The sequence below is a fragment of the Melospiza georgiana genome, chromosome 3 (genome assembly GCF_028018845.1).
Source record: "Melospiza georgiana isolate bMelGeo1 chromosome 3, bMelGeo1.pri, whole genome shotgun sequence".
Classification (NCBI taxonomy): domain Eukaryota; kingdom Metazoa; phylum Chordata; class Aves; order Passeriformes; family Passerellidae; genus Melospiza; species Melospiza georgiana.
Window position 1 is genome coordinate 50,424,223 of NC_080432.1, and position 25,628 is coordinate 50,449,850.

At 35.7% G+C, this 25,628-nt stretch overlaps 1 protein-coding gene across 1 annotated transcript in view; it reads right to left on the bottom strand.

Annotated features, from left to right (window-relative positions):
- PRKN (parkin RBR E3 ubiquitin protein ligase) overlaps positions 1–25,628 on the bottom strand; it is a 679,301-nt gene that overhangs the window by 331,671 nt on the left and 322,002 nt on the right. The window contains 1 exon segment of the mRNA XM_058020484.1: positions 15,459–15,574. Within this exon segment, the coding sequence (XP_057876467.1) occupies positions 15,459–15,574 (116 nt within the window).

The window sequence follows — 25,628 nt, forward strand, 5'->3', positions numbered from 1 at the left end:
AAATTCTTTGTCTTGGAATGAATAAGGATGATGGTGTTAACTGTTTTGTTTTTGGTTTTTTATCTCCTTTTCTGAAATTGTAAGCAATTTTGTCCAAGCAGCCAGTTTTTCAGACAAATATTTTCTGAGTCCTTCCTGGTAAAAACATAATACAGAAAAGATCCCTTTTTACAGAAAAAAACCAAAACAGACCAACCATTAAACCCTATAGTACTCTCCACACTGGGCCTCAAACCCAAAATCAAAATCCCACCCATGGCAGCAGTTAACATCCTCACCAGAACGTGATACTTCATCCCTAGTCTCACACTGGTGAGAAATCCTTTAAATCTTTTGAAGCAAGGGATAAAAACTTGCTTGCAATTTGCTCCATGCATACTTTGATTGGTTTAACAACTTTTGACCAGATATTAATTGTTACCACGAAAGAATTTGCCAAGAATGAGCAGTGATAAATCTTATTTTAAAACCTAAAATTTTTCTATACCATATTCTTGGCTGTGAAACAAGCCTTGCTGGCTGCTTGCCTCTTCCAACAATTTGCAAGCAGCCAGCCACCTATCTTAGCTGACTCAGTGAAGTCATGCCAATTTTATACTAACCCCACTAGCTGAGCAAAACAGCAAAGTTGCATAAATGAAAAAAAAAGCACATAATGACTGAAACCATACAGACAAACTTCTCACATCTGCAAAATATTGAAAAACAAGAGGCTGTTCTGCGTGGGAAAAATTATAATTTATGAAGGTCCCACAGTTAGGAAAAAGTAGGTTTCCTCACTTTTCTGTGCTGTAAGTCAAAGCTTGAAGAAGGCAAGCAAGCCTTCCAATATTTCTTTGAGCACATGAGGGAAGCAGCTGGCATAATCAGACCCAACCTGATAGCACATCTTTCTGCAATAAAAGGTTTGGAATGTTTAGAGCATCAGTCAAGCCACAGTATATGATAACCTTTAACATGCAAAAGATACTCATTCCACCTCACAGTATTCAACACATCATCACTGAACGACTGCTCAATTTTCACAAGCAATACCAAAGTATCTCAAGGAACCTCATACAGGTGTAGCGGTTTCACACATCTGTGCTCTGCAGCACCGGGCAAATTTTTTAAAAACTTTTTGTGGTCATGTCCCCAGTATTTTTTTCTCTGACAGGCAACTCAAAAAATGTTAGTACAGATCTGAGTTTGGAAAGTCTTCATTCATTTATTTTCCTTTCCTCTTGCAGCTACTGCAATGCCAGTTACACAAGCAGCCTTTCAGAAATCCAAGGCACAAAGCGGACTGTGTGTCAACACATACAGAATATTTCACCTACAGGCAACTTAGTGTAGATCAAGTTGCTACTTCTCTGGTTTCTGCTGTTAGTTAAATAATCATTTTTTTTTCCTACAAACCATTGACTTCATGCTTATTGTACTAACTGGCACTGTAACTCCATTCTAATTAAATTTAAGAAAAGTATAGTGTCATTAAAGTAGCAAAGAAAGTTTAAATATCAGACAAACATGATAGTGTATGGAGACTAAGAGTTATTTTTTAAAAAAGAAACATCCACAAGAGAACTTCCAATAACCAAACAAGGAAAGAATGCTCCGATTTTTAGTTTCCAGATAAGTTTGGTATTTCCAAATCAGTTTTGTATAGGTCTTGAAACTCATCCACCTGAAGACAGTCATTTACCCCTACTGAGATTTCACAAATACCTCCTCTTATGGTATCTGTGCACCTTTGCTCTAAAAATTCAGATATTGTGATGTAAACTTAACAAGACAAGCTATTAGAGAAGAAAAAACTTGTAAGGGATAACTGAAAAAAAAAAAAAAGCTAATGAAAATAAGCATTCTTCTGTTGGAATATTTAGCCACGACTCACATGTTCAAAGTCAAGCATATGTTTAAATAACATCCTGTTCTAGAACTTGAGTACTCACATTGCAGAATCAATCTTTCATTGGCATATGATTATATGCACAGTAGGAAAAGCCATGCTAAAATAAATAAAACTGCAATGCAATGTTAAAAATGCTACTGAAGGTTAAAAAACAAAAAACAATTCAGAATATAAATGTTTTTACCTGTAGGATGTTTTTCACTCTGGCATATGGTAAACAATAAGACAGACATTAATAAATGCTAAGGGGAATTTTTTATTTAAAGATAACCATTTTAAAGGAATACTCTGCCCAAGTGTCAAAAACTATTACTTAACATTAGCACTTATAACCAAGGTCAGTGCAATGCTGCCCAATCTGCTTCATACTGCTTAAAAAAAAAATTCTTCCAATAAAATTCAACTACATGACTGTGTACTGCTTGCATAAAATAATTAGGAAACAATTTTATTTTAAAATAAAAATGTAAAGATGCTTGCTGGTATCATAAATGACCTCTTGAACATTCTTGGCAGATCTAATGTAAAGCTTTCATTCTCTTTTTCCTCCTTTCCTTTTTTTTCTTCAACTAAAAAAAAAATATTCTTTGCAGAATCTATTAAACACAGCAGGGAGAAGGAAAGAGAAAAGGGAAGAAAAGAATTCAAAGGATATTCTCCTGACTTCCTTAGGAGCTTAATAGAATCTTATGAATCTTGTAGAAAAAGAAGAAATAACAGATTCATACATTTGGAAAAGAACAAACAAATTCAAAGGAAAGGAACATGAACACAGAGTAATAGTATCCTATTTCCTGATCAGCAACTAAAATCCAAAGGAATGCTGAAGTCTGTAACATATTTTGAAAGGCCAAGAATATTGTTCAACATGTTAGAAAAAGAATAATTTTCATCAGAAGCATTTCTAACATGCTTTAGTACTAGTGTTAATGATTTAACCCTTAGATAAACACCATCTGAACTGCAAATATGGATAATGTATTTTTCTAGAAAACAGGAAACTCTATGACAGTATGATCAAAACCATAAACACCTCTCTGAAAATGGGGGGTCATTACAAGGCACCAGGACACCCAGAAAAGTGGAAGATAAATCAAACAAAACACATTTTTCATATGCATACAGATTAGCTCAGATAATCAGAAAAGACAGCAAAGGATTGAGACAAGAGCTCTTTCCAGTGAAATTCATTCTCATGACAGCAGATATTTCTAGAACTGTCTTATTCTCAAAAGAAGAAAAACAAACTCCCCTGAATATTCACTCTGCTTTCTGTGATGAAAAGCATTATAAATCCTACCTCATACTGAGAGACTCATTAAAGACATTCCATGACTACATCTTGGAGGATATCACTCAGAAAGTGCAGGATGATTACATTGGATGAGTCAGGGCTCTGACCAAGCAAAGCACACAGACCTGCATTTAGATCCTGTTGGTTTTGATGGGATTATTCAGATGCAGCAAGCACAGGTTTAACTACTTACTGATGTGAGGTAACAGTTTGGCTCTAAATGTTCTGCAGAACTGAAACCACCATAGAGACCCTAACAGCACAGTAGGACACCTCTCCAGAAATATTTTAATCCTTGCTATTATAAACAGCACATCATATTAAATGAGGAAATTAGAGAAAGAAAAACAAAGAAGAATACCAAAAATTCTCAGGAGATTCAATTTCTCTGTCCCAGATACGGAAGGGCACTATAACCAGAGCAGAAGTTGCCAAGTGGCCAACAAATATCTGTATATTGTCCTGATTCTTTCTAGCTTCAGAAACTGGAATTCCTTAACTTTGAGAGATCAAAAACCCAACAAAACTGTCTCCACTTTTGCTACCAGATTTTTTAACAAGGAATGCAAAAAGCAGGAGTGCAGGGAATGCTATATTTTATACTTCTGTACCTTGGCACATTACAGATGTTTAAGATGAGCTACTATTCAGTCTTGCCTACTGTTTTTTATTTTATCACTTGCAAAAATTCCTTTAATGCCTTCTACTAGTTTAATGACTTAATAAACGATACCTTATATCCCCTGTTCATGTATTATAAATTTGATTTTAAAGACACAAAATTTGGCAGCAAGATTGAGAGGGATGTGTAGGATGCTTTAAATTGTATTTTATTTCTCAATTCTGACTTCCAGAAGGTCGTGTTTCATTAACCAAAACATAATTCAAATACAAACATAGAGAATGAGAAAGGCAAAAGTACAATAATCTACAAGTCTCTAATTAATGAATAAATTATGTTTTGAAATCAGGTTTTCAAAGCTTGCCAATGTTACTAAATAACTACCAATATACTACTTTTTGGAATGTAGAAAATGGCATATTTTCAAATAGTCCTTCTTACTGTTGAAGGAAATGAGGTCTTAAATGCAGGTCTTAAATGCTTTTCACAAGCATCACTCTGTTTTCAGGTTTAGACAATCATAACTCTACTTAACTTTTCATCCTCTTACTGTGCCAAAGTTTATGCCATGTAAAATCAACAAAGCAACCCAAAATGAGTGGCTGAGGAAGACACTTAGACATACAGACACCAGACATACATATAGATACCAGATAAATACGTATAGATACCAGACATAAAGACAAAGACACACTTTGTCTTTAAAACATGAAAGAGAGGTTGTAATAAGATAATTCATAAAATCTGTAGCAAAAAAATTAACTAAAGAGAAAATTACTGTGGATTGCCTCAAGCCAGAATCACCTAATAGCTTTAAAAGAGAAAGGAATTACCATTAGAGTCTATGAGATACTCTAAGCACCCCTCAAGGGCCTGTACATGCTTCACTTGCTTTATGTGAAGCCTTGCGTCCCTTAGAGTACTATTTTGTTAATCAGTTTTCAAGGTCACAGCTGAATGCAAGAGGGACAGGCTGTGCATCTGTAGAAGATACTTATTTCTGGAAAAGTCACAGTTCTATTTATGTGAAAATGATCTGCAGTAATGCAGCACATAAGTCTTAACCTGCAAACACTTATATAACAAAAAAATACTCAAACCCACAAAACTGTTTGCATAACCAAAGTCGAAAGGGTCAAGGTGAAAGAAATGTCTTTTTAATTAAAATGAATTTAGCAGAAACAAGCATAATTATGTCCTCACAAAACAATAATGACTAGTTTGCCTAAAATTATGGATATATTTGAAGGACAAGAGAGAAAAAGAGCTATTTCTCAAAACTTCAATGATGAGGGTCTTTAAAATGCTCTCTCTCTTTTGTTTTGGCATTTTACTTTAAAAACAAAATTAAATTACAAATGCATTGAACTGGATAAATGACTTTGAGAAACTGTTTTCTATTTTATATAACCAGACTGAACCATATTGCAGCATCACTCTCACCACCTGCTTTCTGATCAGGACATGCTCTGACATCTTTTGAGGCACATATAGCAAAAGTGAATAAATATAACTTCTTTTGTCAGGAAATCCAATAAACTCCAGCAAGGTTAGAGAATCCATAGGGAGCAGAGGCATAGTCTTGCTCACGAGTGCAGTTCAAGATTGACATCAGCATTGTCAGCCTGTTTCCAAAGAGGTTGGACAGATTTCACAGAGGTGACATCTGAGTGCAGTCATCTTTCCTGCACTGTGCACATCAGTAGGCTGGCCCTGGTTTTCTTGGCAGCTGTTTGACTGACACTGCCTTCAGTGGTTACACACAACATACCTTATGGGAAGTGGTATGAATGTTCTATTTGTTGCTTCAAACAAAAGAAAAAGAATGAGTAATTTGTAAAATGCAGATGGAATTTGCATGCCAAAGGAGCACTGTCTGGTTCCTACTTTCACCAGAAATATGGGCAGATTTGTCTCCTTTGTAAAGTGAAATAAGAATAGTGTAGGGGGAAAACATTCATCAATGTAATGCACTTCAAATAACTGAAGATTGCTTGTAGAGAAGAAGGACAAAGAAACAAGTACATATACATAAGAATGTATATATGTATACACGCACGTATGTATTATATATAAATAGGTGTGAAATAATAATCAAAATTCCATTTTACTTAGTAAACATGCAGGAGCACATACCCTTGAAGGAAAGCCAAACTGAAAATGAGTCAGAGGAGAGTTTTGTAAAAGCTTGCTGTGGTAGAAAACCTCTGAAATCTCTGCACAGAACAGCCACACTTATGCTAGCTCCTTCAGGAGAGTAGTCTCCAGTACAGTAGTTATCATTTTTCCCTTATCTTGCTATCCAGCAACACATTTTCTCTACTATTTCACTCACTTTTCACTACCACTGAACTCCTTCAGGAGCAGGTCCAACCACAGCCACAGTTGATCTTTACAGATCAGCTGTAAGACTTATTCCCTCAGCAAGAGAAAGTTATGTCGGTGTAATTGGCAAAATATAAAGAAATAATTCAAACAGTTTTGATAGATGAATGTACTTGTTTTCATCCTGCTTACTGCATTTCAATGTAAAATGATATGGAATTACTTTAACATAACCTAAAACAAACGTGTCAAGTGAAAGTACAAGTCTTAGCAAAGGAGATTGTAACAATATAAAAATGTGGTTTTCTTGGTGTCATTTTTCTAGTAGTAGTCCTACATTGACATACCAGTGCAGCATCACTACCATTTACAAACTTGTACTGGGAAAATTATTAATAATTGCCCACGATTATTAATCGTGTACATTTTCAACTATTTTCAAATGTCTGCACCCAGCACCCTTACTATGTCACAGATATTGACAGAACTTAACAGATTGTTATTGACTTTGATTATGATGTATTTCTTGTCATTTTCAAACCACACTGCAAATCAGCATCATTTTGCATCAAGTTCCTAACAGTTAGGTATTAACAATTTACTTGACTTTTGTCAATTTTCCACTAAGGGACTGAATTTACTTTCTATGCCCCTGCCTGAAACATGCCCTGGATTTTCCCTTTATAAGGAAACTTCAATTGTGCTGGTAACTTAGTTGATGAAGAAGTTAGTGCATCACAGCACAATTTACACTAAAATTTTTGCTATCATTTATCAGTATACAACAATTATTGCAATAATTTACTATTCCAAAAATTGCTATATTTTAAAGTAAACATATAATTAAAAATTTACTAAATTATGTTTTATACAAAGACATTGATCAGGAAGAAGAAGGAATTTCCCTGAAGATCTAAAATATTTGGATCCTACCTGGTTTCTCTTACAGAACAAAATAAGGAACAGACTCTTTCTAAGACTACCTTCAGAAAGAGTTTTGTTTCCAGAAGCAAACTTCAACAACACTCAAAGAATTAACAAGAGGGAAGAGAGCTATCAATGATCATGAATTGATAAGTAAAAAGCAAAAACGTAATTCTAATTATTAAATTCCATTAGAGGTCCATCAAGACTGCAATGTACCAAGAGCTTTGTATGCTCAGTGCAGACTGTCAGTATAAAGTGTGTGAAATATTTTCCTTATACTGTTGTCAGTCAGTACACTGCTATGACAATTCATCCTACACCATGGTTTAGAGCGAAATATAGCAGTAGGTGACTGTATTTTTTATATGTACACAAATGAACATATTTCTCCCAACATATCCCTCAATTCCTCCCTTGTTTTCCCAAAATTTTGTACCCATAAGCCCTCAAATATGTTACACATCAAAAATATAGTTATAGAATGTGAGAGTAGTACCTTGCCCTAGACATCAATTGAAAACAGTGTATAAACACTTGCCATCAAATTCCATCAAAATGTTTATCTGAATGATGCATTTTTGAAATCTGATAACAACTCCTAGGGAGCTATTTGACTGAGGAACTGAATAGCTCTCCAAGACACTACCCAGGACAGCAGAGAGTGTTCCATATAGGATCATTAAGTGACTCTATGAAGTATCAAGTAACATTTCATAAAGTTCTCTATATGTTATGACAGGCTCTTTGTCTTAGGAATAGTCCTTCACGTATTTGATTTCAGAAATTACGTCCTGGCACATTTGCCCAATACTGCTATTTTCAATTTTTCCTAAGTTTCTGCAAATGAAATTCTTCTGTTGGGTGCATATTTAGGTTTTTGCTGCTGGGCAGCTTCATTCTTTGCTGGATATTTTCACTCTTGTTTCCTTATTTTGTTGTAAAAGCCAACCACATCCTTCACAAACCCGTTCCATTGCTTCCCCTTACTGCAGTGGATGATGCCAAACCATCGGCCGCTCAGCAGAGAGCAACAGCTGAGTTCCTACCAAAACCATTCCCTCAATGCCTCAGTTGAGGCCTGAAAGGAACATCTCTGCAATCTGTTCACCTTGTTCCTTCAGACCTCAGGTCTCTGCTGAAAGGATGAGGCTTGCTAATTAGTATTACTTGTGATGATGCCTTTGCAATACAGACATCTCTCCAAAGACAAGTGGATTGTGACCTCCAATAACAATCCTCATAGGTCACTACCCCACTATCAGATGGTGAAAATATTCAGCTATTACTAACCTTGCCTGAAGCAAAACTAACCAGAGATGAAAATGTTTTGTCTTTCATGTTAAGGAATTCATTTTAAAAAGAAGGAAAAGAAAGTCCCAGACATCTGAACCTGCAAACATCTATGGGAGAAAAGGCACACTGTGGGCATGCAAAAGAATCTCTGAACAAGGTTTTAAAAACATTTGCTACTCGGCTTTTCTTGGACATTGCAAATAAATTCTAACTTTCACATTTAAATTTACAATACTTGAACAGAATAACATTCATTAGCTATCATTTTTCATTGATTATATGCAAGTATTCATGCTCAGGTTTCTTCAGAATATTTTGGAAGTGAAGCTCATGAAATCTTGGATGTGGTTACACTTGGATACCTGACACACTAAAGCCACTGACTCTTCCCAAATAATTTAAACTTTTAAGTCTTTGTGTCTCACAACACAAATGACATACGTAAGTGAACAAATCTACAAAAACACCTCGCTGTAGGAATCACCACAAATTAGAGAGAACATACAACATATAATATAGACCCTGCTGACAATATTCTGGAATCTGTAGGCTTCAGGTTAAATGTCAAACACAAAATGAAATTCATGATGTTTATTTTATCCCAGGTGTATCAGGAGATGCACATTATTGAAATATATTCAATTCAGAAATGAGCTTCATTTGTGACATAAATCACAGAATCACAGAAATTCTAGGTTGGAAGAGACCTTTAAGATCATCAAGTCCAACCCATGTTCTAACACCTCAACTAGATCATGGCACCAAGTGTCACATCCAGTCTCTTTTTAAACTCTTCGAGGGATGGTGACTCTACTACCTCCCTGGGTAAATGATTCCAGTATTTGACCACTCTTTCTGTAAAATACTTCCTCCTTAATTCTAGCCTGTATCTCCCTTGGCGCAGTTTGAGACTGTGTCCTCTTGCTCTGTCTGTTGTTGCCCGGAGAAAGAGACCGACCCCCAGCTCACCACAGCCACCCTTCAGGAAGTTGAAGAGAGTGATGAGGTCACCTCTGAGTCTCCTTTTCTCCAGGCTGAACAACCCCAGCTCCCTCAGTCGTTCTTCATATGGCTTGTGCTCCAAGCCCCTCACCAGCCTCGTTGCCCCTCCCAAAGTGAGGGGCCCAGAACTGGACGCAATACTCCAGGTGAGGCCTCACCAGTGCTGAGTACAGGGGCAGAATGACCTCCCTGCTCCTGCTGGCCACACCGTTCCTGATACTGGCCAGGATGGCATTGGCCTTCTTGGCCACCTGGGCACACTGCCGGCTCATGTTCAGCCGACTGTCAAATACCCTCACTCATGGCTGTTTCAAGCAGTAAGATAATACCACACACTATTATATTTATGTTCACAAACATGGGGGAAAATTAAAAAAAAAATAAAAAAAACAGCAAGCTGTCAAAACATTCCTTTTCATTTGTCCTTTCCGTCAACTGTACACTAAGATATGTGCCAAGCAAAGGAATGATATAGGAAAAAAACTCAGCCTCATAAAGAAGGAAAGGTAGGCAGGCTTTATTCTCCCAGATGAAGAGAAATTTGTGCTTTATGTCCAGCATAGGAGTGAGGTTGCATAAAATCCTCCTCACTTGTCCCCTGCTGGCAGAGTATATGTGCAATGTGAAAGTGCAAGAGTTGTGCCAATGCACTCTTCTGTTCCCAGATGTGTTGAAGCTGAAGATGCAGCTGCAGTGCAGAACTTAACAGATTCAGAGGCAGAGCAGTAAGAACTGCACTGCTGTCCTGTCTTTGCCATAGGGGGCTGCTGCATTCTAGTGATTACATCTCAAGAGAAAGATTAAGGCAACTGAATTTCATGCACAAGGCATATCTTCCAGTAGCTCATGGTACAAGTGCTTGAGTCTCAAATCCACACTGTGCATCTCAGAGGAAATGAAGGTCACTTACTGGCATTATCAGACTTGGTTCACATTTCAAAAAATCACCCAAATTCTCAACAAAAGGTTGTCTCTGCATGGTTTTGCTTGTATCAAAACTCAAATATTACAGCTGTAACAAGATTATTCTATAAGTTACCTCATTGGGGAAAAGGAAAAAAAAAGCTCTAAATCAATTAGTAACAGTTCTTAGTTTTATATCTAATTTCCTGCTTTAAATAAGTGATTCTTAAGAAATCTCATTAATTTAAGGAACATTAGGGAATAAAGCAGTAGACATTGTCCCTGATGGTCATAGTGCTTAGACAAAGTAGATTTAATTCTTAGCACAATCTTTTTCCACTCCTCTTTGAACTACTCAAGGTATATAAAGACAATATAATTTAACAAAGATTTGGAGCAGAGACCACATTATCAAGAAGGGTTACAGGGAAGGAAAAAGTACTTCAAAAAAGAATATCTAAATATAGATTTAATAACTTACTTGGATTATAATGTCCTAAAAGGGTAAATTTAGAATCCTATGTCCCAGAAGCAAAGAGAAATATTAGTTATAAGTCTAGAATAAGGTACTATTTACTCTTCTGAAAACATCCTATGAGTAATGTCCTTTAATGGGCATAGCCTGCATTTTCATGTCAGAAAACGACAGAAGGTCCCTCATAAAAATCTCTCCAAATAACAGCAAAATTGACCTGAATCAAACTTGCACTACAGCTTCTTCACTAAGAAAATGTTAACAGTTCTCAAACAAATCTCAGAATATTCTTAGTTGAAAGAGACTTACAAGAATAATTAAGTCCAATTTTTATTTGAATGGCCTGTACAGGGATCAAAGCCACAAACCTGGCATTAGCACCACACTCTAACCAATTGAGCTAATTAGTGGACCTCGTCAAAAGCTGAATTTGGCAAATTGTCTCTTCAGCTGTAGCACTGAATTCAAATAATCAGATAAAGATTCTGGAATTATTTGTAATGTAAGGGTTTTGAATGCCATGGCTGACCTGATGCCTCATCCACTTGTTGTCATAGTCACTGCTATATTCCTCCTCTGACACTTTTTTTTCCCTGTAACCTGCATTAATACCATATATCTTTTACAAGAAGAAAAAGACAAGGCAAAATATTTCAGGTTTCTCTAAACAATATTTAAACAGCAATTCAACAAATATTTTACTTCAAAGCAATGTACAACATTAATGCACAAAACAGTACAAAATATAGGTCAATAAGGAACATGGCACACTTCATCAACAATAACATCATAAAGATGAAAATCTAAAATAGGAAATTAGAAAAACCCTAATCCCCATAATAAACTCGGGGAGATGGTCTTCTTTTGACATACAAAACCCACAGGTAAAAGCCACAACAGTAAATCATTTACCTATGTATTTATTGTTTTATTGAGAAGCAAACGATTTTATCCCTTTATCAATTTAGGAACACTATCACATTTAAAAAACAACAACAACAACAAAAACTCCAAAACAGAACAACCAACCAAACAAAAATCTCAAAAAAAAAAAAACCCCAAAAAACTCCAAACTCCCCCCAAAACCAAAAAAAAAAAAAAACAAAAAAAAAACAAACAAACAAACAAAAAAAAACAAACAAAAAAAACACCCCAAAAAAACACAAAAAAACCCAAACCCCCCCCCCCACCTAATCTGTCTCAATTCTGGCTCTACAATAGAGGAAATAAGTAAGCAGGAGTGATAGGAAAATGTCACTAATTGATGCTGAAAGGAAAACATTTCTAACTTGCAGAAGTTCTCACTCTCAATTCCAGTAATAGAAAGTCCAAAGAGCAGAAAAGCATATAAAAAGATTTCAATGTTTAAACAAAGCAAAACATTTCTTTGTTCAAGACTATGAAGCAAGGTTTTAATAGATGAGGGGAAAAAAAAATCTGATAACACAACACCAAATATTGCTCCTTCTGGAGAATTCTTTCTACCTATTAAGTGACAGTATGTCCTATATCTTTTACACTTATCTGTATCTGCTGAAAGCTAAAAATAATAGTGCCTTTAGGAATTGTACCCTACCGAGTTCGTGAAAGATGACGTGAGGCATTTCTGTTCTACACATTTTATTTTTACACTGCTTAAAACTGCTGTTATTCCTGAGCCTGATTTATGGGTACCCTGAGGTACTCCTAACCCCTTTTGATGTTATTTCTACTGGAAACAGTTGACAAAAGCAGATCTTCCCTTGAGGATTGCACAGTTTTAGTATTTGTTTCAACTTCCAGCCATTTGCTCAATCTATTAAAGCTTCTTCAAAGACATAGAATAGCAACCCATCACCTTGAATGCTATAGAAAAAAATGTATAAAGGCTGCCAATTCACACTAACTCTGCTGCAGATAAGCAGAATACATGGGAAGGCATTACACTACATGGAATACTGCCTATGGATTTAGCATAGCCCTGCAAGGGCGTTTGGCTTCCAACTATTTCACTCCAGTGGTCAGACTTGCATGAAAATATTTATATAAAATATAAACCTAAGGCAAACTAAGTGCATCTAATGTAAACTTAAGGATAAAAACTGGCAATAGATTATCATTGCTTCCACTTTGTATTTTTTCTATATAGCAGAGTATACTACTGCTTTATATATGATTTGTATAAGCTTTGCTAACCTTGCTAAAACCATACAAATGCCTCGCCAAAAATCTTGGAACTTAATTACTCTGCCTGTGGTAGACTAACTGTCAATGATAAATTGATAAAAAACACCTAGAGATAAGGTTTATGTTGAAAATAAAAATACTTAAGAAAATTGCCAATAGTATCTCGTTGTCATCTTTTCCTGTTTGGTGTCCTGTTGCTGGTTTGGGGTTTTTTCCAGAAAAAAAGGAAGAAAAATCTACTTTGAAGAACAGACATAAATTTCATATTTTACTAAAGTGAAGCTAATACAGGGTGCTAGCTAATGTACCAAATACAGTTAATCCTCTTTTTCACATGAATGCTACAGAAGGATGAAGGTAGGTTTCACAAAATACTCTAAACTGCAGAGTGCCCTAAATGCTACTTTTCAACTTCATAAGCGTATTAGCAAGTAATTTCCTGTACAATCACTTAAATATTTAACTAAAGGAAAAAATTATGACTATTTATGCAATTTCTTGGAATTACATACAAATATTACAAGAGTGTTAGGTTGGAGAAATAAAAAAAAAATGTAAAGAAACACCAAAAAAACACGAGTGGAGATTTTTTTAAGTAGCCCAAGATTTAACAATGACCTTTTCATAACTGATAAATGCTTTCATTGTATGATCTTGCTCTTTCCGATGGTCAAAACTTACATTTGACCCTCCTTAAAACTGGAAAAAGACAAAATCAGAAACTAAAGCAATTTCTTGCACAGCTTTAATTGGAAAATTATGTCATCCACCCAAAGATACATGTGAAATTCTATTTTAACAACTTGCAGGATTTTCCATACGAAAAATAAAATGGTAAAATAGTATCCTGGGTTTTGGTATCACCTACAAACGTCTAGTATTACACAAAAGTGCATGGGTGGCTTTTACAGCTCTAAAAAAAAGAAATCAAAATTCTGAAAGATAATCAGAATTTCATTTATGGATACATTCTCAAAAAATTTAGAGTTATCATCAAAATGTGTATCAATGTTTTGACATGATGAGAGAGAACAAATTTCTTACATTTTGCTTCTCTTAATGTTACCCAGAAAGGGGATTTTAGACAAGTTTTTTTCCTATGTTTTCTTAGTTTCTTTTTTTTTGTCTGTTTGTTTTAGTTTGGTTTTTTGGTTTTGGGTTGGAATTTTTTTTATGCTTGTTGTGGTTTTTTTTGTTTCAAGAGAATTAAAAAAAAAAAACCACACTAAATTCTCAGAACAGAAAACTTTTCCTGAAGTCTAGAAATACTTAAGAGTTCTTGAGAGCCCTGTGGACCCAGGTCCCAGAGATAGGTACTGTTTATTCCAAAAAGCTCAGATATTGAGCAAGTTTTACCCCTTTGCTGCTCTTCAGTGAGCTCCTCTGTAACTTCCTGGGTCCCACACAGGAAATATGGTAACATGAATAACCTTTTTCCATTCCATCTTACTGCTAGGATAAAAAGTGTACTTTCACTGCAGATCTGCAATGGTTGGGTTGCAGCTCCACAACCAGCCCAAGCTGGCTATGATGAAGCACCAGGTGACACAGCTCTGTGCAGGACATCTGTCAGGCATTTCCATCTGGCTTGGGATTGGGCATCAGCCTTTGGCCCTCTTGTGTTTAGCAGTGCAGGCATGCTCTAGGGGCCTGCACTTCAGTAAGCCAAACCATTCTCTTGCCCAGGCAATTTTTAGAAGGGACGGGAGAACCAGCCACTTTTGAGTACCTGAGTCAGCACCCTTGCTGCAAAATGCTGACGTACCAATTTCACAGAGACTGATATTTGGTCTTTGTGGTGTATTTACAGAACTGGTTAAACAAAGGATGCTTCCAAAACCAGCTCTTTCCAGAAGACACACACCATATGAATCAGTACAGAGTTCAAGTGTCCTTTCCCATTTCTCCCTTCTGACCAACAACTACCATTTCACAATTCTCTTTACACTTTCATATGAACTACCTCCTAATCAGTAGATAAATGTGTTTCAGGTAATTCTTCACTACAATGATAGCTGTCTTTTTCGGGCAATTGGTTTTTAATCCATGCATTCTCAAGTAATGGATATTCTTGAATGTATGTGCTCAAATACCACATGCAAAGATGGATTACAGTATTTCAAACCGCCATAAACACAAACATGAGAACAGATGCATTTCACTTTGATTTATAGAACAAACACCAAGAAGTTAATTTCTTCAGGAGCAGCCTGACCCCTCAAAAATCCAGCTCTTTCCCAGGTTCTTGAATACATATTAGCAGAAAATACCTACAACTCAAGATTGTGTATCTTGAGCTCTCAAGGTTTTAGTTAGAACTAAAGCAGTCAGATTTCCATCTGCAACATGACGAAGGTGCAAAAATATGAACTGCAATTTTACCAGCTAAACAAATAACACACCTGAAAATATGACCCATTTTTCACCATGCTACCAGGGAAAAAAAAATCCCAGCCTTTAAAAAGGAAAATGTGCAAAGAAAAAGAGGTTCTTTGGAAGTGATAAGTACTCTGAAGCACTGAGACTGTACATCTCTGACAATTTTTGTTGTACTTACCTAATATCTGTGCATGTTATACACGTGATACAGCGGCTGTTTGTTGTAACGAGGTTCAAAGCCACAGATGTTTCACTGTCAGCCGTTGGGTGTGCTCCACATTTAAAGTAAAACTCCTGAAATATTGAAGGAGAGATAAAGAGAAGATTACATACCTGCTGCTCAGGTCCTTCCTTTATCTTTGGCTTACTGACATTTGAGAGAACAGACAAATCACCACTGCCAACAGCAAAGGAGGACAGTCATTAGGAAAGGTTTATAAGGCATCCCTTGCAAAAATACCAGTCTAGGTGTGGATTCTGTTTAGCACCTTTCCTAGCAAAGAAGATATCAGTGTGACACATTCTGTGATCTTCTGGATTTATAAAAAAAAACAAACATTTGATCGAGACTTTCTCTAATCAAAGGCAAAACACCAACCAATTTCAATATGCATTAATATTGCCACTATCTTTTCTTACAGATATTACCATTTTCTGAACTCTACAACATATAGTTTTGGCTCTAAAATAGTGAAGTCTGGCCCTGCTGGGAAAGGATGAAGGAAAAAAAAATATAACTACTGTCCACTTTTTTAGAGTGAAAAAATCACATCCAGACCTCAGCATCAGGAACAACCCAAAAGCCATGAAAAATACATGCTAGGTATTTGCTAGTGTCACTCCCAGCTCCTACCTAGACAATGGGGACACAAATTGCAGCACCCACTAACACATGAGTAAAAGAGAACGTGTGGGTGAATGAGAAGGAAAAAAAATCAGTTTTTTAAAACACAAAATCCCCTTTCCCTCTCTACAACTTTTCAAAATTTTCTGCAATACTGTACTAAAAGCAGTCCAGACAGACTCCTACTTTCTCAATGCCTACAGCCTTGCAGTATAGAGTTCTTTGTCTCCTAAATAGCTGTAATTTACTGGTCTGGGTTTTTTTTTTTTTTTTCTCAGTGGTGATGATAATTTAGCTATATTGTGTATTTCTACATAAGACAAATACAGTACTATGCATTACCATGCCACTCTAAGGTGGACTCTGGTAACTGGGATACGAGAAGTATTAATGTACCTTCCTCCCAGTTTAGTCCCTCCTGTTTGTCACAGAAGTGCTGACATATGCAACAGATTCACCAACATATTCATTCCCCACAGCAAGTGAAGGGCACAATGTCTGATGCATGTCTTAGCAGCAGTTTAAGAGAACCATGTGGCAAGAGCACAGTGCAAAGGCAAGCCTATTCTTTAAAGAAATTGCTCACAAGTCTTTTGAAATAAGTCACCAGTACACATTTCTACACAGCTAAACTATCTTTGCGTCCCGTTTCATAAGGAAGGAAGTAGTCCCAGGCAAGAAAATATGCTTAAAGTCATTCTTAGACAAGACTTCAGACTACCCAAGTTTTTGCTTTTGTTCAAGACACAGATATACACACAACTTTTAAAAATCAGCTTAACTTGAAGCATTTCAGCTTGAAATGAGTCAATGGAAGTACACATTCATCCCAAATAGATGATAACCTTAACCAATCTGTAACTTCAATTTATTTTCAACCTTTAAAAATGTATCCATTGATCTTTGCATTATTTGCTAATAGGTTTTGGAGCTTAAGTTTCTTTGCCCTTTAATTTGAATTTATTTTGTTTGAATTAAATGTTAAGAAGGATTTATTTCAGTGCAGAAGATATATATTTCTTTGCTTCAGTACATCTTCTGCATACAAGTATAAGAATATTGACAAATCACAATTCCAGAACAGATAAACTATGGGCAAGGAAACATACAAAAAAAGTTTTTGATAAAACTTACCCAAGATAATCAAAACTTATTTAGATCACAAACAAAAAAAGCAATAAAGGTATTAAACTCTGAACCAATTGAAATAGATTTAGATGTCTTTTTGTCCCTAATGAGGATCTGTTTGGAGATTCTAATTGCTTTTGATAATACCTCATGATGGTTCTTGTCATGAAAGTTACTTAATGAAGAAGATAACTAAAGTTATGCAGCTCTTATTCCAGGGAAAGACAAATGGAAAGGGAAAAATAGTCAAGAGTCTTGTGCTACAGTCCCAAAATACTTCTGCTATATCATTAGGAAAATTACTTCTCAATATTTCTATTTATCAGCCCAAACACTGCTTTAAGAAAACCCTTCTAATTAAATTTATGATGTGCTTCAGTGTTGCTGAATTGAGAACATTATGGAACGTGAAAACACTGTTTAATATAACAAAAGAAAATCTCTCCAGTTCCCAAAGCTATCCATTGAAAGACTCCCTGCTTGACTAAACTGCAATTAAAGAAACAGTAAATTTTAATGTTAAATACAAACAGAACAGAGGGCTCATTAAAAATATAGGGAAAAAATCCCACAAGATTATGTGTCAAGTATTTTTTCAGAAGTAGTCCTGAAGAGTAAAGAATAAAAGAGTTATTCACAACATATGTTGAGACTAGCAGTATACCCTTAGAAAATCAAACACTATCAACCCACACAAAGCACAGTTCTACACAACCAATGCAATAGTCTGTCTCTGGAGATCTGAGGCCTCAGTGCTGTGCTGGGAGTTCAAAAGTACAGGGAAAGTTTGGAACCAAATATGCAGTGTGCCCTGAGTGCCTGACAGTTCTGCAGTAGTGTGGACTTAATTTCCAGATTTTTTTAATATTTCTTTCTCTCTGCAGTAATACACATTCCATCTGTTAAAAGGCTTTTAAAAGTCATGAAACCAATTAAGTTTCCAGCATATGAAAGTTTATGTTGCCTGGTTTTGCACATTGCATGAATACACAATCCACAAGTATTTATTTATTCAATCTACCAGATTTTCCAGAGACTTAACACACTTTTTTTTATGCCAGGGCATATACCTATGAAGTTATCACTACAGATAAGCCATCAGCACAAGTTGCTTTTTAATTGCTTCCAGCAATGAAATTACCAAAAGCAAACTATAAGACTGAGGAGTGTAGCCACTTTTCACTCCTCAGCTTTGCATTTCACCAGGCATGTAAATGTAGCTATTCTTTTATTTAGTCTTTCACCCAGTGTTTGGAAGCCTAAGGAGGGAAATTTGCCAGATTTTATAATCCAAATCATTTCTGTTCCAATGTTAATCTCTGAACAGGCATAGAGACCTAGGAGCCAGCCAATTTAAGACTAACATTCTAAATTAGCCTAAAAATCTAAAATTCATACAAGCAGTACTTATTTCTTAAGGTTGATATCAAAATGTCTCTAAACTTATGCTATATGAGACAGTATTTTTATAATATTGATTTTATAATAAAAAAATCCCCAAACCTTACAGAATAACACAGAAGGAATGAGCAAAAATTCATGCAGTCTACACCAGTATCTGACTACTTCTAATATTTTAAAATAGAAGAAATCACATTATTCCTCCTTTATGCACATGTGGTTTTAGGTACAAAAAAAATTCTGACAATTGTAAGCATTGCTGTTCAGCAATGAGTAAGGATGTAAAGGAATTACTGCAAAAGTAGAGACAAAATTTAGTGCTTTTCTTAGTTCTAAAAGTGAGCAGTTTTATGCTCACCTTCTACTGCAGTGAATACCTTTAGATCATTTTCTTGCCTAAAGGCATAGGTCCCATGAAATTGTGAACATTCTATTTAACACTATAAATGTCTTCCTTTTGGCAGTGTTTCTGATAGATTGTTATTCAGAGAAGGGAGCAGGCATCACTCTTACATACTTTGTCATATTCTTCACTCCTGTTATCGCTTTTGTGTCACACAACATCATAAAAAGCGCATGAGGGAAGAAAAGGTTAAAAGATACATGGTCAATGTTAACTCCTTTTTATAAAACTCAAGAATAAAATGCTTACATTTTTCAAAACACCCCCAAATCTTCTTTGATATTCTGCTAAAAATATTTCTCTGTAAACTCTGTCATATCAAACAAACCAGGGGTTTACATACCCCTAACTGCTGATGATAACTGAACTGTCTTCTCTATGGTCAAGTAACCAACATAAGTAAGATCAAAATCATACACAAACTATCAGGGGAAGGCAGTCTGAAAAAGGCCTAGAAGAGACTTTACCCTTTTGATATATATTCTCAAGTCCAGTTTACTCCACTGTCAGAAAAACCCACTAGTCTTGGCTAAGTACTACCGAGATAGGCTGCACCTTGGCTGGTGTACAACATACACACATAAAAACACACCTTCCTTCCCTTGCTTCTCATTCTGTGCTGGTTAAGTTGGATAAAATAAGGAAACTCATGGAGGTTTCTTATTCCCAGTTCTTAACAAGCTACAAAAGAACATGAGAGCCTTATGGTACTGTTCCCCTCAATTGTCCACACAGGTTTATTTAGGATTGATAAGCAAAGCCATTTTTGGGTATGTTTTATTGAAGGTGTAGTTTTCATTTTTTTTAAATTATCAGTAAACTTTAATCTCATTTCAACTACATCATCATAATTATCCCGATGAAAGAGAAAAAATTTCAGTGCTATTGTGGCATACCCCTATGATAATGATTCATTTGTTTTTGAAACTGAAAAATTGAGTAGATATTCAGTAGATCTAGGGACAGATTGAAGGAGACTCACTTCAGAACAGCTGTGGAATCAAATATTTCTTCTGGGATGTTCTGGAAAAGACTGAGCTTAACTCTGCCCAGAGATATTTTCAGGTTCCCACATCTCAGAACAACTACAGGCAGTAGTTTTCCAAGCCATGGAAATACCTCTGTGACAATAAACAGATCTAAAACATCACTGTTCACATATGGAACAGGCACTGCTTTTAAGGTTACATAAGTAAAAACCATCAGAACTACACTGGCTAACTACTATGAGGAAGGTTGTAGAGCCAAAGAGCAATTCTTCAAGACTTAGTCCTAAATGACTTTGTGATAGACTGGTGAATGCATTACATACACGAGCCTGCTCCACTTTCTCCTGTGAGCAAACGGTATTTTGACTGTCTCTGCTCACTGGAAGATATGTTGCACAAAATAATGGCAGTTCTCCCATGCACCTCCCCAAATACTACCAAGAACCTCAAATCAGGTACCGAGCCTGGTAAGCATCACCTAGGACCATTTAATTGGTGACTGCTACTCAGCATGGCTTAGCTTTGCTAAGCAAACATTGAGACCTAAACAGTTGTTAAGATCAAAGGGAGAAAGTTATTACCCAAATATCAAATATTTGCAATAGAGTTTGGTTTATGGTAAAAAACTGCATAAATGAAACAAAAGGATTCCTATAGCTACCTGCATTTTAAACAAGCAAATTCTTCTACCTCCTCTATGGTTGGAATTCATCTGGAACTGTTATAATACTTGTAGATGAGAGGCTAACCTTAGGCTCTGCTTCTGTCATCAGTGCTATTTCCTTTCACGATACTCTCAAGAATATTTTTCTCCTACTGGAGATTCCAATTCAAATCAAACCTTTTCTCTTGGATATCCTGTGATTCTTAAAACACGATGCTTGATCATGATATCATTGATGTAAACATTATTCCCAAGGACAGCTGACTTCCCTGAACTGAAAAATGCAGCTTCCCCTGGGCACAGATAAGTGGATCCCTCCTAGGCAAACAAGGGATAAATACAGCTCTCATGCCTCAGTGGTTAAGGACAAATAAACAGTTAACTCATTTTAAAGAGAAAAGATTTATACATAGTATTAAATCAGCATTTAAACTGAATAAGGTAGATCCTTGAGTCTGTTTCAATGTTAAAAGAAATAAATGAATCACTACAAGCACCATAATAATGCAAGTGATTAGTTGCTAATGTTCTATTAAGATTTAGCAGAAAAGTATTCAAGGTTATTAAGTGACAGTGGATTTGAAGTTCCTTAGTATAGATTTTTGGAATAGTTCAATGCAATTATTAAAATAAGTTGATCCCTTTAATCATTTACATACAAAAATTAATACAAATCTCTAAAAAGCATAATCATTACACTCAGACAGCATTTCCTCACCACAAAAAAGTCCCCACAAACTTACTTTAAGTTTTCCTGTTAGAAAGAGAAGACCCTGTGAAAAACTCAGTAACTCATCTCAGACTTAAACATTCAAAATGGAATCAGAAAAATCAGCAAGAATGAAAAAAGAAGCATGCCACCAATAACAGCATACTTCACCTACATTTCTACAGAAATTTTCCCAACCCTTCCACTTTCAAATTTGCAGAATCCCTGTTGTTAAACATACCAGAGATGGCAATTCATAGACAAAAGTGTGGACTTCAAAAGAAATGCCTTTATGGGATGTAAGGAGAAAAACTGATATTCCAAGAGAGATCAAGTGGTATATAGTAAACCTCGCTAAAAAACTGCCAGTAACTAAATGACCTCAAAGATAAGTTGAAGGAACTTGTGATGCAAAGAAAGGCGGTAAAGTGATAATATATTAAATTTAAATGTCTGTAAGTACTATGTACTTAATTTGGCAAGAAACAAAAGCAGCATAAAAATATAGAAGAATTATGAGCATTTTTCCAATATCTGCTTTCTGACTGAATCCCTTTGCCCTTCTCAAAATGCCTCTGGCTAACAAGATCTGTTATTCATAATAAAAGCTCTTTAGGATGAGTATCTTTTGTCAACTCTGCTTGGGCTTGGTCTTGGTGAAAACATCAACTTTGACCTGTGTGAAGGATGGAGAATGGAAGGAGTGAACTTCTAAAATGATTATTATATTTTTGAGATGAGTAGCAGTCAGGGGCAGAAGTGCTACCCTCCTGCATTTTTAAAGACTTGCTTTTCTTTTCAATTATAACACTAGCAATCTAAATGTGTCCAAGTGACTACAAGACACATATTTTAGAGAAGGAAGTGTCAGTATCTTTTACAATATCTCCTTTTAATTCTTGGATGACTTTAATTGAGCTCATATAAGAAAAAGATTAAAAATACACAGTTCCACTTCTTTGTTTCAGAACTTAACATTCACCATGCCTTTTATTCAGTTGAATATATCAAAACCAATATGTTGCATAATATTTTTTGAGCAGAAAGCCTTTGATATGGAAAGCATTTGAGTGTAGCAGGATTATGGAACAGGAGGTATGCATACTCCTCATGAATCTTTACAAGATCTATCATTTCAGTTTGGACCAAGCCACTTAAAACCAAGGTTTAGAAATATAAAAATGCATCTAAAACTCATCATAAATAATTTTCACGAGATGTTTTTAGGAATAGAAAATAGTAACAAACTACTCTCATCCTACCCAAATCCCATTTTTATCCGCATTCTTAAAAAAAATAACAAAAGAGCAAAAATCAAGCTGAAACCAAATCTGTTGATGTATTTATTACCCTTGCAAAGGAAAAATATTTCCATCTTTCATTTTCCACAATTCATTGGAACAGCAGGAGTATTGTTCAATTTTTTTTCCCGTCAGACAGTTATAGAACCATTCAGTTTTATTCAGACATTTGATGTGATAGAACCAAGATTATTGATGATTGAAAAAAAGCTTGCCTTTCTATTTTCCATACTAAAACTCTGTCAAGTTATTGATTTGTTTTAAAATCTAAAGAGAGGAGAAAGATATATTTAAGATTAAAATAACTGGCATGATAGGTTATTAACTGTACAAGTTTTTAATGACATCTGGTCTCTCTGAATAGAACATGAAACTATAGTTTCTAGGTATTTTCTGTATAAGAAAAACAATAGGAAATGTAGCACCTATCATTTTATTTTCTTTTCTTGTCTACTAGAAACAACACAGTGGAAAAATAGAACACAAGTGCCTTGGGAATCCCTTAGCTGCTGCTGCCCACACAATACTACTTCAACCACGCAGGAAAATACTCTGTGGGAAAATGACTTTTCACGTTTTTATCAGCAACAATTCTTATTTGCTTTGCTCATCTAAAGGCAACCTCACAACAAACATGCTTTGTTTCTCTGCAAGTGGAGACTCAAGCTCAAACAATTCTGTCCCTAATTCTGCTGTCTTTCCTTCAAGTAGTAGTATTTCCATGACACAAATGCACAACAACCCAGTTCTTCTATCACCCATTTTCTCAAGGTAGAGACAAAGAAAAGAAGGCAGTAGGGCATTGTGTGTCCTTATAGTTGATCTTTGTCTGGAATGCTACATTGTAGTCAAATCAAAGATCCTATAGATTGCCAGTACCCAAAAATACCTAACTAATAGGTCACAGGTACTGCAGCATCTGAGGCATGTAAAAATACAGTAAGATAGTTTACATAAATAACTTTTCAATCAGAACAGCCATGCTTTCATATAAAATAATATGAAAGCTTTACACATTCCTTTCTCTGAAAGAATGCAAACTCTCCCCTTCTCCTCTCCTAACGTTTTTCATCCACACATTTATCCAATGCAATCTCTGATCAGCACTAACTTTTGGGATGAATCAAGACTGCAGGTGTCAGGATGATGAAATTACTTAGCCCAGACTCCAGAGCCCAACCCAAATAGGGTTGAACACGTTCACCAGCATGTATGAAACAGATTCTTTTGAAAAAATTCCTCTGAATTACTTGAGCCACAGAAAAAGTCTCAGTTTCAGAGTAGCTTCTTACAACATAAGTTGTATATACAATTATATGTTATAACCATCATAGCCTGAACACTAGTGCTGATTCCTAGGACTTTCCCATCAGCCTCTTTTAAAGTAGAATCCAACTGTCTAAATTTGTTATCAAGTGTTTCCTGTAGAGAATAAACCCTTTACTTTGAGCTTAATTTCCTCTGGCAATCAGATTTGAATTTTTATGTGAACAAAACCCATGAAAAGGGCTCAAGGAGGAAGAAACTAAGAATACTACATGATAGCGAATCCTCAGGCTGTGCTTCTTATGGCACAAAAAGTTGCTTTCAATTACAGGTTTGAGTGATTTGTTTATCTTCCAACCATGTTAGCAAGCACTTAGGGTAGACAGCGATCAAAGCTTCAAAATAACTACAGAAAAAAAATCTAAAAAGTACAAGAAATAGGACTCCTATACTTGAGCTATAAATGTTGCACAGGTGACATTTGACTGTAAAGTCTCACAAATAAGCTTCAGAAGCCCACAGAGTTAATAAATCATAATGCCTCAATAATCCATATAATTTCTTTAATTGACTATTACTTTTTCTTGGATATTCTATATGACAGGAGTAATTCCATAGTCTAGTCTGTTAATACTGATGGTTCTTCTTGCAACATATACAGTAGATTCCCAAACAATTTGTTATATCACATCCATCTGATCATGTCACCATGGGAAAATTTAAATTTTATCCATGCCTTGATATCAAAGGAACTGGATAGGTTCAAAGCTTCAAAAAAAGGTATTTCGAACCCAATTGGCATTTAAAAAATGACTGTTATTTTTGGGTTTAGTTTCCAGCCTTTAACTAATATCACCTCTGTCCTAGAGCCTCACATCCATCCATTAAACATATAGATGATCTACAAGTCTCTAACACAGCTGAAAGACAGTACTAAGACACCTTTCATTTACCACTATGGCTGCCTCAGGGCGAGCATCAGTATTTAAGTGATGGCACTGGGCAGACAGAATTAGGCTGTAATACTACAGGAGTGGCTCTTTACTTCATCTCTGCATCTTCAGCTTTGAAAAATTGGACAGTTTGTTCTGTCATCTTCCCAAAGCCTGCCATAGATCAGGACATGAATGAGAATGAACCAGCCCAGACTGCCCAGTTACAATGGAAACAGTAAGGGGAGGAGAGGGAGGAAATGGCAGAAATATTATTCTCTCCCTCTGTACATGGTATATCTGCCTTCTCAGAATATTAAAAAATGCTTGGCACCTCCTGCATATTCTTTGAACAGACACTGGGGAAGTTTTAGTTCTATTTGCCATCTAGAATTTTGTGGCTTTTCTTCTGATGCATGTTTTTCATCATGACATTACATTATTAGCACAACTACAGTTATGCTGTCCTTAAGTCTTAACTGAGTTCTACTGTATTTTTTGGGTTAATATTCTCCTAATAGTCTCCTTTCTACAGAAATGCTAAGGAGCAGGTCTTGTTTCCTACCAACAGAGGTAATGTCTAACCCACATAGAACAAGACACATTAAATAATATTTGAGAAAATTCTGCAAAGCTTTTCCAATAGTTATTTTTTCAGGTTTGTTCAATTGACAGAGTTGATGGGGTTACAATTAATTTCAGTAAATTTAG